The 18172-nt window shown below is 31.7% G+C and overlaps 1 protein-coding gene and 1 long non-coding RNA gene across 2 annotated transcripts; one reads left to right on the top strand and one right to left on the bottom strand.

Moving 5' to 3' along the window:
- The first annotated feature begins 3860 nt into the window (after nucleotides 1–3860).
- LOC139907057 (uncharacterized) lies at nucleotides 3861–5691 on the top strand. Its single transcript, XR_011783370.1, has 2 exons — nucleotides 3861–4000; nucleotides 4069–5691. It is a non-coding gene; the product is annotated as an uncharacterized lncRNA (long non-coding RNA).
- LOC121127579 (uncharacterized) lies at nucleotides 5680–10298 on the bottom strand. Its single transcript, XM_040722991.2, has 5 exons — nucleotides 8473–10298; nucleotides 8304–8393; nucleotides 7898–8081; nucleotides 6879–7818; nucleotides 5680–6793 (listed from the first exon to the last, which is right to left on the bottom strand). Exons 1-5 carry the CDS (start codon nucleotides 8779–8781, stop codon nucleotides 5962–5964), a joined length of 2355 nt encoding a protein of 784 aa, XP_040578925.1. The 5' UTR covers nucleotides 8782–10298; the 3' UTR covers nucleotides 5680–5961.
- Nucleotides 10299–18172: the final 7874 nt, after the last annotated feature.

Below are 18172 nucleotides of genomic sequence, written 5' to 3'. Positions count from 1 at the left end.
CTATTAGCGCCGTTAATTGTCAGGCGGGAGAGGAGGATATAGAAAATCTTAGAAGGGATATGACTCTCCCTCTTTCATTTTGTCCATAATATCCTAGAACAATCTAAAAAACTATTAATGCATTTACATAAACATCTTCATTTTTGATATTTAATACATAACTAATCTAAATATTTCTTGTGAAATAAGATCTATGTGACATTTTTTGAGAAATTTCAATAAGCCAAAGCAAGAGAAAATTGTTTTATACAGTTTAAACATTCAATTAATCAAACTTGAAATATTTAATGAAACATGCTTATAATAAGGCATGAGTGTTGTTTACAAATATTAGTTTATAAACAAAGTACGCACTACTTAAATGTGTACTAATAAATGATGGCGATATAGAGTGTATATTGAAAGGGGGGATTCAAATATTTAGTACTGATTATGAATAATCATTCATGGAATATTAAGAGGATCTATAATACAGATGGTAAATAATTCATGTGAGTTATGTTGGTTTTATTGATGATAACCTAAAAGTAAAGGCGCTTTGGTATCATTTAATGTGTACTGACACATTAACGTTTTGCGTACAAATTTCCCTGGAACAAAGGTTTTATATGTAATGAATTGAAAACATAATTGCTATTGATTGCATCTCTGTTTCATCCATACTTTTAAGACTGAATCGAATTGCTCACCCTAGCATTCAATCGTTGCCAATCACCATAATGAATGAATAAATTCTTACTTCAGAGACAAGAGTGATGGTATTTGCAAAGTAATTAGAACAAAGTGTTACTATTATTTTCAGACCATGAGCATGACTACTGACATGCAATATTATTAGAAATTTTTTTAAAAGGATTCTGACAGTTTTTTTTTTTTAATAAGTTGTACAATAAAAAAACTCCTTGCAGAGGACCAATCAACACTGGAGTCATGGATTACAGTTTTGTTTAAGACAAGAAAATTACTATTTCCTAGAAGTTATTTCTTAATCTTTCACAACACTAGTTTACTTTGGGACTCCATTGACTTTGTGAAGGCATAGCGAGTAGGAATCACTTTCCCAGTATAAAGTGCGATGAATTTGACACATTTTGGATATCTATCAATAAGGAGTAAGACATTTCAAGAGTCATGTATCTTGTTAATATAAGGGATAAGATTGGAAGCATTTGGACTTAATTCAATTATATTCTTTGAATAAAGCTTTAAATTATCATCTTGAATACGGCTTTTCTTATGTTGTTGAAATAGGAATTTTCTAAAGGCTTGGATCCCAAAACCAGAGTTCCCACATGAGAAAAATCTAGAAGCCTTCACAAAAGTCTAGACTTTTTCTCCTTAATTATAGGAGAAAGAGGAATTTAAATTAATATTGAAATATAACAATTATATAATTAAATTTAATGTTAAAAACTATAATGTAATTGTTATATTTATTTATATATAACATGTTAGAATTCATCATAAGAAAAGTTAGTAATGCTGAAATTGTAGATAGAATGAGTTTTATAATAAATGTGCTTTAAAAAATTAAGTTATCTATAATATACGTATTAAATTTTATACCAATGTAAATAATATTTTTATTTTATCTTACATTCAGAAAGACTACAAGCTAGCTATAAAATTGTCTTAAGTTTTTATTTTTAAATTGTGCATATTTACTTTTTAATCAAACTTTGGAAATTTCCATTGCAATTATACATTTAAACAGTTTGTGTTGTATTTTTTTGGGTCTTGATGATGACGAAGGAATTGTTCTTTGACGCCCTACATAATATTGAATCCGATTCTTAGCAATAAAAATTTTGCAATTAAGAGGCTAATTTTAATATTTAGAGGATATGGCAATTTAATATTGAAAGGATTCATATCGTCAACTCTTCTTATGCCTTTATTGAGAGCATTACAATGTAAGGACACAAATGATCTAGGACTTTTCTCAAATTTGAACCTATGGTAATTAATTCAACTTTGATAAAAACACAGTAAGATAATGAATCAATAATACAACCATTTTTAGATATACAACAGGGTTCGGAAATTTATTATTATGGTTACGATAAAAAGCTATTTTTGGACTAAGACTAGAATTTAGAATAGGTTTTGAAGTAGTTTTTGCCAATTTTTTTATTAGATAAGTTGTAGGATTTCTGTTTATTTCCTTTCCACGCCTCTTATAACTAATCTAATAAAACGTCATGACTGCTAATATTTTTCAAATTTTCAGGGTTACCACGTTTATTTTCAGTTTTTTTTTTAGCATGGCGGTGAATAGAATTATTTTCATCTCTGATTATTTAACTCCTGAGTAGTGATTTTTTTTATTACCATATTCAATTATATTCAAAACCTGATTGGACATTTCTGTTTGATCATAAAATACAGAGAGTAACTTTGAGGATTTTTTAATAAGTTATAATATAAAAGTTATTGATGGACTCAGAGTAGAATTGGACGGGGGAGTAATTCTTGCCAATGTCCTTGTTCAAATTTCCAGGGTTACCGGGATGATTTTCGATAACTTTTATTTTTACCTCCCCAGAATACACGCGATTTCCATCCCTAGTAATACATTGTAGACGAAGAGATCCGAAGGAGATTTTTTTGATTCTTAGTCTCAGACATATTTTTCGTAGCATAAATTAGACTGCAGGTTTTCCAAATCTTCAATGAAATAATAATAAAGTTTAAATAAATTTAAGTGATAATATCAAAAGTAGTGAAATACATCATTAATACCTTTTTATGTCATTTAGTTAAAATAATAATTTTGTTTGTTTTGTATGATTATATAAAGAAAAATTGAAAAATTCGTTGTATGGTTTCTATTCGTTGTAATAGAGGGGTAAATTGTTCGAGGAGTGAAATCCAGTTTTTTATATAGTAATATTAATCTCAGCGCCCTAGAAGAAAAAAATATATTATCGTTAATTTGTACAGAAATTCATCAGGAGGTCGTCGTTTATATACTTTGTACATTGTGATATAACTAGAGATGAGATTTGTGTAAAAGCGCGAGGAGAAGGCGGGAGCGAAATATTTGGTACTACTGGATTAAGATCTTTGTAAATATTAGCTTCCTGTTACATAATTTGGGGGAGGAGAGAATTAATTACTGCTATAAAGGAGAGCTTCTACATTTCAAATAGAATTAAGCCAGAAAAAATATCCTAATTATGTTTAATTCTTGAATATTTATTTTATTGTACATTTTGAAATCAATTCACAACAAAGACAGGCAAGAATTCTTCCATTCAAACGACATCTTAACACCCCTATAACATATTAAATAATGAAGAAGCAGACACATAAACCGTTTTTCCTTTTCTAATCGCTATACTTAGTTTTTTCTTACCTCCAATATAGCCCTTTCCTAATTAAATCCATCAATTTATCATCTATTTGTTCTTACAAAAAATTATGGCAACTTAAAAGTGCAATATTTCTTCACCTCAAAAGGGTTGATATAAAAAAGCTATTAGCTTTTAAGTAAGGTCCTTCATTTTAATGCATTTGCTGGAGGTTATATACATTTTTTATTAATTTTGTCATATATCAGAATCGTAGTTATACCCTAAAAACTTGATTTTTAAAAGGCTTTAAAGACCAAACCGATGTCCGTTGAAAGATTTAATGCTTTTATTTGTTGTTTTACGGATTAAACAACATTAATGAATATGAGTTTCAGCCTGCGGGCGCTCCAAAACCTTCTTTTAATTGCATGGTGTTATGATTTAGTAATCTATAATATTATTATTACATGATTATCCAAGTACTGCTTTTAATTTAATATATTTATTTTACGCAAATCAAATTTAAGTTTTTAATGTACTTAATGAAATTTGTATAATTATTGTCCTCGGATCAAAATATGGGATTTAGAAGAATAAATTGATGTTGTAATTATTTGTATTTGTTCAATTAATACTCAAACAATCGTATTATCATTTTGATACATTTCAATCAACTTATAATTAGCTCGTGTGGCACACATTTAGTAATTTATTTAATTTTATAAAGATCGTTGATTTACGAGAGTAATATTCCAATATGTTTTACTTTTAGTTTAGCTGTTTAAAAGAAGATTCTTGACTCCATTAGTTTGCAAATTACAACGACATTCAGATATTACAACCGAAATATATTAAAGTTCAGAAGTCACTTATATTTTTTAAAGCACATGGTTGCTTAAAAATTCCCAATATCTATTTATAAGTCATTGAAAAATTGCATTGAAGACCAAAATATGGAGAAAAGAGGAGCATACTATCTTTAAGAGTTTAAAATTATCTTCTATTTGTTTTCTAAAGGCAAAATAGTCGAAGGAGTACTAAGGAAATTGGGAGTGAGGCTTGAAGTGTTCAAGATGTATCATTGTCCATATTTGCAGTACAGCACGAATACAAACTTATAAATGGAATTGTTATTCGAGATAGATACTATTTTGTAGTGATTCGTGCGTTATGGTCATTAACGACACTAAAGGACTCTTATCAAGGAAAAAGTTTACTTAATGTAAGAATTTACTTTAGGAGCATTGAACACAAGAGCTTCAATGAAGTATTTTTGGGTGGAGAATGATAAATTTCATTGTTCCTCACTGTATTTTTCATCACAGTGTTTCTTTGTGTAACTCTTCAATGCAATAATACAAGTATAGAATGATTTGATGCAAGATACAATAACTATTTATATGCAATAGGAAAATAGACAATTCTTTGCAGACAAAACTATCAAGAAAGGAGAGGCACATTATTTTTAAGAGTCCAGAATCATCTTCCACTTGTTTTCAAATCACAAAAGAGACTCACATGTATTAAAGAAATCACACATCAGGGTTAAGGCTTAAAGTGTCTAGTTATATAATTATCCATATAGAAAATACATCTCAAACTCGACCTTAAAAATTGAATTGATATCAATGTGATTGAGATGAGTTATTTCTGCATTATATACATCAAGAACACTAATCAATGCAATAGTTTTCTTAAAGTAGGAGACGAAGCAGAGTTGACCTTAGGAGAAAAAGACTCAAGAACTTCAATGAAGGAGTAGTGGATGAGAACTCTCTTTGTTCCTCACTGGATCTTCAGTCGATTATTTTTTCGTTTTATGGAACTACATATATATGTAGAAGTATACGATGATTCTCTAGAAGATCTGTAGGAATTTAAGCATTCTTGAGCGTATAAGAAAAGATTCACGAGATCAGCAAAAAGGTGTGTCGATCTTTTTTTAGATGAAGATATGTTAATAAAAAAGAAATTATATTGCTTAACTTTTAAATAATAATAACTATTAACTCTGATAAACAGGAGACTGAGGTAGATATTTTTAATACATATAATCAGTTATTGACCTGCATTTCTGCTGTTTAACGTACGACAAATTCATCAAAACTACCCGTATTTTTCTTTTAGTTCTTTATCAAGGAAAACAGTACTTGTTCTTTATATATTATATTCTTTCAATACGCTCTATAAAACAGTAATTAGTCAATGTGGAAACATGACGTCAGAATGTATCAAAATTTAACTTAATAAGACATAATTTTCTAAACAATGTTTAACTCTTCATGACTACATGTTCAACCTCAGGAGATCTATCTATCAATTAAGGGCAATTTGACTGTACGTGTATAATATATCTTTAACACTTCTGAACAATAAAGCGAAATTTCATTTATAATCTTTGGTATATTAATTAAAGAATCTTTTATAGTATGTATATTGAGTGTGCATCTGCACTAGATTTAATTTGAGTGGACATAATAAAATTAAAAGTATTTTATACAATAAATTATTGATGAGAATATACAAGTACTATTATACATATATGCAAATCATAATACGGAATCAGGTACAAATTTGAGGGGGGGGGGCTATTACATAACAATAAACCTTCATGCTCATGACGTAGACAGAACACATGGCGTCAATATTTCTTTACTAACTAACATTAATCGGGTAATATTTCCTTGGTGTTCATAGACTCGCCATCACTCATATCCTCATCATCATCGTCATCTTCATCGTCATCCGAGAAATGATTTTTATGATCCTCCTCACTTTGGAATGCTAGTCTACTATTCAAATATTTATGATATGCAAGTCTTATTATATCTTTACGATCCATCGAAGTCCAATTGCTGTCGTTACAAGAAATTGTGAGTAGTTCAGAAAAAATGGGAGGTTCTATTTTTGAGTCTGCATTCTTCAAAGTCTCAACCAACTTGTTAAAGTGGTTCTCAGCGTCCAAGCCTGACAATGAGAGAGTTTGAATAATTTGAAGAATCAATGAAAAGTTAGGGAATTTCTTTGTTTCATTGGAAAGTATAAACTCCCAAATTAGTTTAGAATAAGCAAATTCACAATATCTTGATTTGATCAGGGTTTTACAAGCGCTCCATTCAGTCAACAAACATGCAGAATCAAAGCTAGCATGTTTTAAGGGTTCTGCGAAATATTTGCTTAGTTTGACAAGTTCATCATTCCCATAAGTAGGATCGTCTTTCCACTTGGATGGATCCATCCATTCCATCAAGTCATAAACATCATTATAATACTCTTTTTCATATTCTTGGAGAACCTCCATGATATCCAACGCAACCCTGGTACAAATTTGAAAGTTCTCCTCCTTCATGTCTTCAATTGATGACTTCAAGCTTGACATATCAAATTTTATAGGAATATTTAAAAGATCTGATGAAATTATTTGAGGTTCTTCACAGTTAACTCTTTGTCTGATGGATATCATTTTATTATCCTCTCCCACTTCTACGTTCGTATACCTATAAAATAATAATGAATCAATTCAATGTTTACAGCATATTAGAATGGAAAGTTACATCATACGTATATCAATAAAAAAATTACCTTTGCAAATAACTCATTGACGCCTCAAGTGGAGACATAACTGGGTTTATCAAGTCTTGAAGATCCATAATAGTCTTGTTGATGGATAACTTGACTTCATTTGGCAGAACTCTTTCAGATTCAAAAACTGTCGAAAGCAGAGACGTCTTTTCCAGAATATCGAGATAGCAGGCACACTTAAGAGCCAACTCATAATCCTTTAGTCGATCAAGAATGACTGAAATTTTGCTTTTTACCTTAGGATTGTAAGGATTTGAACTCGAAAAGGACCTTTCGGAAGCAATGACGTAAGTAGGCCAGTTATGCATAAGTTGATATAAACACGACAATCGGTTTCCAATGAAGCGATCTGTTTGCATTTTAGGAATATCATCCAAGTAATTGGCATTATTGATATTGGCAGTCACTATACATTCTTCTCTAAATCGATTGGATTGGCTAAGCAAGTCATATATTGAGGAATATAGGGTTTCGACAGTTTTAAATTTAGGATTCAGTAAACATTTTTGACAGGCCAACTCTACTCGATGAATAGATTGATTAGATCCAAGTAGCCATCCTCGACCACTTTTTAACTTCAATAGAAGAGAATTAATAAGCTCTTTGTCCGTTTTTCCTCCATCACCGACGAAAGAAATGAACTTATAATGATAATCTTCCTCCGTAATTTTGAGTTTGCTATGTTTAGGTTGGAATATATCCCTTATCCCTACGTCCAAAATGTCTTTTGAATCTCCTTCTAGTTCACTGGGTTCAATGACATCGACGACATAACATTTAGGAACACCTTCTCTCATTGTACGACAAGTAATGAGAACTTTGTCATTAATTTCATTCATATAGATTGACATAAAATTAGCTTCACTAATAAAACTGGAAATTGTTTCACGAACAGCTTCTCCAAGGAATCCTATAAGTTTCCTCATTGCAGTTTCTCGAGCTAAATAAAAAAGAATAGTCACGTTTGGTATACATATATCAAGATATTAAGATTATTAATTATTAATGACTATATTTACGTTTTTTCGTGATAAACGATATCCTACGATTTGTGACATACAGAAGTTTCATAGGGACCTTTAAAGTAAGAGCCAATTGATATGCTGATTCCACATCACTTAAGCTACTCTCCTTTGTAACTAATTTGAACTGACCGTTTACATTTTGAAAAGATTCATTTGGCAAAGGGACGCCATCTTCAGTCTGTGTCCCATGAAAAAAAAACAAAAAAACCACTGGTTACTTAAAATATTGACAGAAATGTCAGAAGTCAGGGAGTGGGGAAATTATTATAACATTTATACATTAATACTTAAAAAATTATCAGTTTATAAATTCACACCCCATCCCCTGTCCCTTTCCCCTAAAAGAAACCATCCAGCACTCCTTATTGATTAATATTGAACATTCTGTAATATTACATACCTTGATCATTAAATTTTTTTTGGGATACTTTTTATAAATTTTATAATTTATAAAGTTATTTTCTTCTAAACTAAAGTCAACGACTTGACGCTAAATAAAAAAAGAAAACATTAATGTCATATTATTGTTACTGTCTATTGTATAAGAAATGGGTTGTGGGGAGGCTCACCTCTATGGGCTCTAATCTCTCTAGTTCCAAGGACCAAGCATGTACAGTTCCCGCCAAATGTCTATCCACCTGATGTTTAGTCACAGAAGTCGTTCCATCAGCAAATGCATGGATGCTGCTTCGAACACTGCCTCTGTACTCGGGACGAGACTTGAGCTCACTTATGTGTTTTTTGCATACCTTGCACCATATCTTCACTACGTACATTCGACTGCCACAAGATCGGATTTCAAATCCCAGAATCTTATCCTTTTTCCATTTCAAAAAGGTCCGGAGTTCGACCTTGTAGCCCTTTTTCTCCGCCGACATAGTAGTAACTTTTCTATACGAAAAAAGTCAATATTTCCTAATTCATTGAAATGAATAACTATGCAGCATACATATTGTTGGGTTCTATGTGGGCTGTAGGCTGTATACACTCTCGCACGCCTTATATTTTATTGGAGCAATTGCACGCCTAAGTACATAAAAAAAGAGTGCTACGTAGTTTGGAGGAGGAACTGTTGCCACACACAAAAAAAAGGAAGTATTATTTTATAGCCAAAATTAAAAATAAGTCTACTCGACTAATGTAGAAGAACATAATATATTCTTAGCCAATAACAAATGCAGGTATACATACCTATGTATAATATAATAAATATTTCTTTTATTCCTATTTTTATATCCTTATAATGATATGGTACCCCTTGAACTTCATAATTAATGTTTTGAACTAAGAGCACGCGTTACTGAAGTTCTTAAAGTAACAAATTAATTAAATTAAAATACAGTTATTTTTTGGGCGAGCATATTTTTCCAGGCTCATATATATAGGGATGTGAATATTGGCTAAATAACGGCGAGTATTTTATATAAAAAAGTAAATGTTGGTAAGAGCTTAAGAAAATATGTCTTTGTTTAAGAAAAAATATATTTGCTCGTATTAACTATTCCTCCCTATTTTGCAAATTACAATTATCAGAGAGCAAGGAGCTCCTTACTACTTTGGGTAGGAAATCCTTAGCATTTTTTCCCATGCGAGTTTTGTTGATGTTGTTGGCATGTAGAAAGTGTGTGCTCTCATCTATGACGGAGAGTAATATTGAAGATTTGTCGAGGAGTTAAAATAGTAAGTCCCTCTGGAAGTCAGGGTACAATTGAAGGTCGAAGCATACTAATTTTTGCCTATGCCCTTGCTGCATACGGTGTGGGACATTTGTTTACTTCCTTCCTTTCAGAACTACTCGCAGCTAAACTAATGCTCACTAAAGGGGTTTAATGCTTTAATACTCACTCCCAAATAAGCTTCCTAAACATTCTTCAAATTGTCTGGACTACCATGCTGTGATTCTTTTTTTTTTTTTTTTCACATACCATAAATGCTTATAGTGATCTCTATAGTTGTAAAAGATATGACCCACCACAAAAATTAAAGAAGAAACCAAAAAATAACGTGTTCACCCTCCCACTTTGAATAATGTTCGGGAGGAGAGCAGCTTATCTTTAATTAATCATGTCGTTTTATTAGATTAGGTGCAATCAGCTGTGAAAGGAAGGAAATAAACAAAAATCCCACTCCTTACCAAGCAAAAATATATAGACAGGAATGACAAAGATGTCTATCCTCAATTCTATTCGAAGTAACACAATGATAACACTTCAACTGATCCTCAGAGTTACTATATATTAGCAGCTAACACGCTTTATATTTAGATAATCCCTCCTTAATAATGAAAGAGTAATCATTACTGCTTTAGAAAATAAAAAAATCTTCTTCTAATTGCAACAACAAAAATACTCGTAGTTGAATAGGATAATATTTATTTCAATTACAGTTAGAGTTGTATAAAATATGACGTAGAATACTATGAATCCAGTACCCAACAACCAAAAATAACAAAACCTTAAAAAAAGGATAAAAAATTAAGTGACTGAAGGCCAATTCAACTCACCCAAATCTTATAATTCTTAGCATGATACCCAAATGCCTTAAAGTAGATAAAGCTACGATTTTTTTTATGTCTCGTTCAAATATTGCCACTAAAGTCATAATTGCAACCTAAATATAATTTTTTTAAATTTTCTAAAGCTTCTATCATTATTATTTAATTCTTGAGAAAATAACACTTATAAACATAAGTAATAAGTGGTAACAAGTGCGTGTACTCATCAAAGACGGAGAGTAACAACGTGGGTTTGCTCGGGAGTTGCAAGCATAAGTCCTTGTTCTCACGACTGCTTGGAACTGATCTAATAAAATGTCATGACAGCTAAGTTGCTTTCCTCTCAAACATAATTCAATCTATCAGAGTGACTATGTTAAGTTTCGGTTTATTTTTGTATACCAACAGGTCATATTTTATACAGTGATCTCTGTCAACAGATACGTTGTCGCTCAGAGTTGCCATATTTTTAATAAAGATTCATTTTACGTGGAGTTTACACTCACTGCAATTTTTATCCTTAATCATTTTAGAATTGTTAATTTTAAGTATTTTCTTGATTGAGAGTATTTTTGTTTGTGGTAATCTGAACATTTGTTTTTTTATTTTTCAAAGTTTTTATCCTCTTTCTTTAATTCTTGAATATGGAAAACATTAGTTAGGGTGACCCAATGCTATATAAGTAACAAAGTTGCAAAACAAAGATCACGTGATCTGTATTTCGTTAATTCTACTATAGGTAGAATAAGTAGGATACGCATACATTTAAATCCGATGTGTATTTTAGCTGGCCCGTTAATTTGTGAACAAATTTTATTTTCCTTGGTGTAGTTGTCATTATTATTTAATTAATGAATAGTTAAATTACTATCTTAAAAAGATTCAATTATATTCAAAACCTGTTTGAACGCTCGTATTTGCTCATAAAAGAGGGAGCATAACCCTAAGGATTTGTTGCAGTGTTATAATTGTAAGTCCTCGTTGGACTCGAAGTAGAATTGGGGATCAACATCGGAGTAATACAAGCAAATGCCATTGTTTGCTTTTTTCCTTCCTCTCTTGTTACAGCTGATTTTAACTGATCTAATGAAACGTCATGAATATTATTTTTTCTCTCCTCCAAGGCATTCTTCAAATTGTTAGGGTTACCTAAAGCTTTAAACCAAGTAACGAAACGAGCACGAAAACAATAAGCAGTTGAGAAATGTCTTGGTCAGAATTTACTTTTCTTATCCATTAGGGGCACTATTTGGCTATTATTTCTACAATAATAACTCTAGCTATATGGGTATAAATAAAATAGCTAGATTTGAGTCACAAGTGTAGAAAGTAGAATACTGAATATATTCTAATTCTAGCATTAATAAATAACTATTAACTATAGTTTAGTTATTTTAGCAATAAATTATGTGAGGTGATAAGATGAATGTATGGGAGTCTTTCGAGAATGGTTGGCATGACAACTCTGCAACTTGTCTTTCAAGGGAACGGATGAGCTTTAAACCATATCAAGAGTAATTTTAGAGAAGAACTCTGCCAGACAATTAACCACTACGAGGTCTGTATGTCTTTGCTTCCCATTGTCGGATGATACCTACTGGAAGATTAGTTTACATGGTTTCCATGTTTTTGAGTAGTTCAATTCTAAAATTCATCATACTCCTCCAAAATATGGAACCGAGAATGTTCGACTAAGTCGCCGACAGTCAGGAATATAGTCTTACAATCTATGCTTATGAAATTATTGGAAGAGATTGAGCTCAACGAACGTTTTTTCGTTCCCTTCAAAATGCGTCTTCGCATGATCAAAAATAGCATCTGCTCCCTTGAAGGACAGGTTGCAGACCTTACAGACTAAGACATCCGAAGACTCCAAAGATTATTCTTGTCAACGGACATAATTTATTTATAATTTAAAAGTAATATAATTAACTAAATATATAACTATTTAAAGACTAGAATATGATATAATATAAGATACTGATAAACAAAAACACGTCGTGTTATCGTATTCAGTATAAATAAATGAATAAATTCATAGGAAAAGCGACATCTAGCGAAAAAATATAAAAAATACTAGCCATATTATTTTCTTAGGGTAACGGTCGCGTTTAGCTACTTGGTTTAAAGCTTAAGGGTTACTAGGTTGATTTTTGGTTTTTTTTTTTAACATGCCCATTCCACACTGGATTTTCACATTTGAGCATACGTCATGAGTAGAGAAGGGCGACCACATTCGGTGTGTAAAAACTAATTATTCCACTTAACTTCTACAATTTGCTTGTACATCCTGTAACTTAATGACTCAAGATGATAAAGTAAAATCATATTTCGTTATTATAAAAAAACGATATCTTTTGTTGGAAAAATTATACCAGTAAGACTCAAGTTACAATTAATCTACTCAGGAAAAATATAGAGAAAGACTGTAGGGTTCTAGGGTAATTGGTCGAAAACATTATTGCTGAATTATGTTTACGCGCAAGGACATTTTTCCGAAGGGCAATTTGCCCAAAGTACATTTTGCTGAAGGGAAATTTAACGAACGCATATTTCGCCGATGGACCATTTGGGACATTTTTTCGAAAAATGATTAAATTTATTTATATATGTGGTTGAATATTTTAATTCAATTTAAAATGATAGTTTGATTAGTATTGTTTTATATTAATTAATGATCATTTAATAAGCACAACAATGTAAAATGTGCTTCTAGTGTAGTTCGAATCTACCGCGAGCTCGTTTCTAAGCACCAAGACCCTTTCTAATATGCTATGATACATCCCAACCCACAAATTGTGTAAATGAGCTGCTGTGCTCCGATGTAAGTTAAATTCTTCCTTCACCGCTTCTCAAGCATCAAGGAACCCTCTTACTATCCCAAAATGCACCCTGGCCCTAAGGTCGTGCAGTTGAAGAGCTGGGATAAACGACGGTTTAAACTCTGCTGCCGACACGTTTCTATATAGCAAGGGCCCCTTCTAATATGTCTTAATATATTCTAGCCCTTGGTATTGTGCAGGTGAACTGATTAGCTCCAAAGCAAGTTAAATTTTTCCACCTCCACTTCCCCCAGCATCGAGAAACTTTCATAATACCACAAAACGCACACCAGACCTCAGGTTGTAGATGTGAAGTGCTGGGCGAAAACGCTCTTTAAACTCTACCACAACCATGTTTCTAAGCACCAAGGACCTATTGTAATATACTATGATACACCCCCTGCCCACGGGTTGTGCACAATCCATCCCTTATAATTGTATACCTTTAATAATTTACCAATATGATATAAAGCATATGAACAACGCCTATTGATGATAATATAATTCAAACCCTAAATTCAAACAATCAATAAATGTAATTTTTTTTTTGGCAAAATGTTCATTCGGCAAATTGTCCTTTAGCCAAAAGTCTGTTGACGGAACTGGATGCATTATTGAGACATCTGTTGACTGTAGTCCTCAAATTCAATTCAGTTTTAATTCTTCCTATTTTTATCGGTTCACTTTTATTATGTCACAACTAATAAGTTAAATGACTACAGTCCACAGCAAACTCAACTATATCTCTAATCCTTCTCTCTAATAGTCCTTGGCTCAAGCCAACAGAGGTGTTCTGCCCCTTTGTTTAATAGATTTATGGTAAATGTCCTCATTTTATAGTTTGGCCTTTTTTATAAATAATTGAAATGTCCAGTTTTATGAGTTGTATCAAGATCCTAAATATTGTTTTCTAAAATAAAGCAATATCCAATATATCTTTTCTAACAAAAACATGAATCAAAATGTATTAACCAATGATATAGGCAGGAATTACAACGATTTTGATCCTCAATTCTAGTCAGAGTACTAAAGGGACTCATATTTATAACTTTGCAAAAAAATCCTCAGTGTCCCTCTTTGGCTTTAAATCCCTTCTCATTACTTTATACATAGATTTCTCTCTTCAAAAATAAAATAATAATAATAACAGCTCTCTGTCAAAACAGGCAATCAAATTTCTGTTGCTTTTCCCCACCACCACCTACTTATGTGATTTAAGGTTTTTCATTGTGACTCTCACAAAATTAAAGGTACGGAACAAACTGGAAACAACTTTGAGTTCAATTCTGTATGTCAATCACTTATCCATCCCACCAGAGCTTGATCTCAATATTTCCCAGAGGCATATTAGGTTTTTTACTCATTTATTTGAGAAGGTGTGCTTCAGAAATTTTTTGCCAATCAGTTGTAAAAGGTTGTGAACCCCTGCTCTAGTATATAAACTGGAACTATTTCATCAAAAAACCTCAAAGAAGTCAAGTTCCTATGATTGTACCTCAATTTTCAAACTAATATAGAATGTATTTATGTATATTATTTATGATTAAATATAATTGATGTTTGGATACAGTTAGTTAGGATATACAGGTTCGGAAGCAGACCCGGACTGAATGACTGATTTTTAGAAAAATGTCAATAATTTTTTAATTTTTTACAACAAAACTTTGAGACACGACCTTTGTGAACATGTTCACTCAATAAAGCCGTCCTCAGGAGTAATTACAGCCTCCACACGGCTGTGGAAAACATAGCAGGAATTGTTCCATTCCTTCACAATGTCGTCGTTCGGGGAGTCCATGTCTGGATGAGATGTCTAGTTAGTCTCCTTCTCCAAAGTGTCCCACACAGAAAAGTCCAATGGGTTCAAATCCGGTGAAGATTATGGCCATATGTCCTTGGGCCAAAAATAAGCCATGTTGTCGGCGCAGAACTTCTGGTATTTGGCCGGTTTGTGTGAGGGTATACTAGCTCGGGTCCACACATAGTTGTCCTCTGGGTAGGTGACCTTGAGCCATAGCAGTATGGTGAACCTCAGCACCTTGTAATATGCCTCTTGGACGATTTTCTCCCCAATCTACTAAATGTGAATTGTACAAGGTTCAGTGACCAGAAAATAACGAACATAACTCAAACATGACACTCCTCTCATAATTTATTAGCCTCTACAAACTTCTCCATAGCATAAAAACTGATTCCATCTATCATTTAAAAAATTTTTTTTTACTGATGAGTAGACAAATGTTCCAGCTTCCTTAAGTTTAAAAAATCTTTAATTAGATGGGTCATTTTTTTGCCCCAAACGTTGAAGACGATTTGAAGATTAAAAAAAGTCTTTATTTCATAAAAACTGATTCTGTGAATCAACTTTTACATTTTTTTTTACCAACGAGTAAAAAAATACTCAAGCTTCCTTTGGTTTTTCAAAAATTTCTCTGTCAAATGGAAAGATTGATTTTTTGCTCTAAAACTGCCAAGCAAATCTACAGTTCATTACATTTTTATTTTATTAGCGACTACATACTGTTTCATCTTATAAAAAGGGATTTTTTCCATCAATTTATATATTTTTTCCACTAATGAATAGAAAAATATTCAAGCAATTTAATACGTGGGGCAGAAAAAAGATTAGAGTACTCCCTCTTTTGTAACATACCTACATTGTAGGCATGCTACAAAATATGTCGGCATTGAATGTGCCATTATGAAGAACAAAAAGTAAAGCTGAGGGAGTTATCCTCTATATTAATAAATAAAATATATTTGATTAAAGACACAAGATTTGTTCGTCGACACCTAATAACTCAAGGAAATGCCGGGTACTACAGGTGTTAATGAATTATATGATAAAAGAGAGGTACTTGTTATGTATGGTCTTCTTTTCTTTTTTATAGCAAAAAGACATCCATTCTTTGTTTGATACCAGATTGGTATTTAAAAAAAATCGCTTTTAATCCTTAAACAATTAAATTATGAATTATTCTTCTTTTAGGAAGAGTGGGCTAACTAATATATGAATTCAGGCTATTTTTCTTTTGGGAATAAGGGTTGAAAATAGAAGGAAAGTTGCTTTTGCCATCATCACGGTATTTTGGACTGGTTTTGATTGCTACATTTGTAACCAAACTATGACATCTAATTATCCATGTTACATTTTTCAATATATATTTATTTTATTTAAGGTACGCTCAAATATATTAATAATTACAGTTAACTATAATCAAAGGAAAAAATAGTAAATATAAACAATTAGCTTTCAAATATTGGATTTGAAAATTAAATAAAGTTTATAGAAATTTGTCTGGAGATTCCTTTGCATATAAATTTGACCTATAAGAATGGAGGTTTATCTCAAATATCTCTCATTTCCTGAATAATTTTTCATTTTCCGTTCATTTTTCTCATTTTTTCGTCAAACGTCAAATTTCAATTTTTTAAGAAGAAATTCCACAAAACGATGGATTTTGGACATATAATTATAGACTCTTACATTGTCAATCAGATTTTTTAATTTTCAGAACATTTTATTTCGTAATTTTTGCAACATTTGTAAAAATGAACCAGTTATCACGAGATTTTTTTCTAGAAGATTATTCTCCATAACTTTTTTGTTTTTGTAGGTACAGAAAAAATATTAGTAGGTTTTTGTTGCAATGGCAATATTGAAAAAAAAATTGATTTAATTGATAGTCTTTATTCAGCATTTCTTCGGTAACATCCACTTTAGGGGTTTATTTATGAAGGAACACACCATGTAGAATTACTTACTTCAACTGAAGGTATTTCAACAAAGTTCTCATATAACATATATAGGGCATCTCAAACTGTCTTGTCTTAAAAGTCCTATATTTATGTAAATCAATTCATAATTTATGTAAATATGTCTTCATAGAACAGGTAAACATATTTTTGATAATAAAGTTATGAATCATATTTAATTTTTAAGTTTAATATCCCCTCCATTGAAGTCGTTGTATCGTTAATCAATAATAATAAGATTTAAATAAAAAAAAATTTTTTTTTAATTATTTAAAAAAGAAAAAGGTGTGCATTTTGTATTTTTTTTTACTTCAAAACGGTTGTGTTTGTCTTTATCACAAGTTATAATGTGTATTAGTTACACAAATGGATAATTTCAAAAACTTACATGATTTTTTACTACTACTGAGCGTACCCGGAATTTTGTCTATCTAGTAAAATGAAACAAATGTGAAGGAACTGAAATGCACCAGTTTGTGTTTTGACTGAAAAGTGGTCCACTTTTCTGATGCAACACTAACTGAAAACGTACAAAAAACCTTTTATCTACCAGCCTCGTTCTGTTTCTATGCTCTTCTTATTCATTTATTATTCATATAAGATTTTTTTTTATAGTATATCGAATAAGCCACATACGGAAGTAAATGGTTTATAAAATGCTTCTGTTAATATCTATCAAATATAGCATACAAATCAATGTTACTTTTGGAGAAAGATGGAAAGAAAGAGGTTGAAGACTGCAACTTCAATGCACGCCATCCACGACACCTTGGGCATCGTCAAGAAACTGGGGGTCAACTGCCAAACCATCTAAAAGGTTAGCAAGCTTATGGAAAATGAGTCCGGGCTCATAGATTGTCCTCAAATCAGCTAAACACTCTCAACGCTGCTGGACGTATGTCAAAGAGATTTGAGGAGAGGCCATTCTTGACTTAAAAGCATAAACCATTCCGAATTGAGCATGGTATGAGTCTTCTAAATGACCTAATGAATAATATCTGCCCCCCCCAAACCGGACCTCAAACCCCCTAGGCTACAATATCTGGTGGTCAGATGAGTCCAAATCTGCCGAGTCTGCTAAAGCAACATTGTCCTCCGTGAATAAGGAACGGAAAAAATGAGCTGCAGCTACATCTCACATGTATGCGTGGCATTTTGGCCTCACTCGTACAGTTCACAAATAATATTCTTGTATAT

Source organism: Lepeophtheirus salmonis, chromosome 13 (genome assembly GCF_016086655.4).
Source record: "Lepeophtheirus salmonis chromosome 13, UVic_Lsal_1.4, whole genome shotgun sequence".
Taxonomy (NCBI): Eukaryota; Metazoa; Arthropoda; class Copepoda; order Siphonostomatoida; family Caligidae; genus Lepeophtheirus; species Lepeophtheirus salmonis.
The sequence above is the reverse complement of the archived record's forward strand: the minus strand, read 5'-3'. Positions and strand labels throughout refer to the sequence as shown.

Bases quoted from the DNA above. Each gene is read 5' to 3' on its own strand.
- LOC121127579 (XM_040722991.2), bottom strand. From the start codon at position 8,781: ATGTCGGCGGAGAAAAAGGGCTACAAGGTCGAACTCCGGACCTTTTTG. The intron at 8,394-8,472 runs GTGAGCCTCCCC...TTTTTTATTTAG, and splicing joins AGAGATTAGAGCCCATAGAG to CGTCAAGTCGTTGACTTTAG. The intron at 7,819-7,897 runs GTAAATATAGTC...TTTTTTATTTAG, and splicing joins ATCGTTTATCACGAAAAAAC to CTCGAGAAACTGCAATGAGG.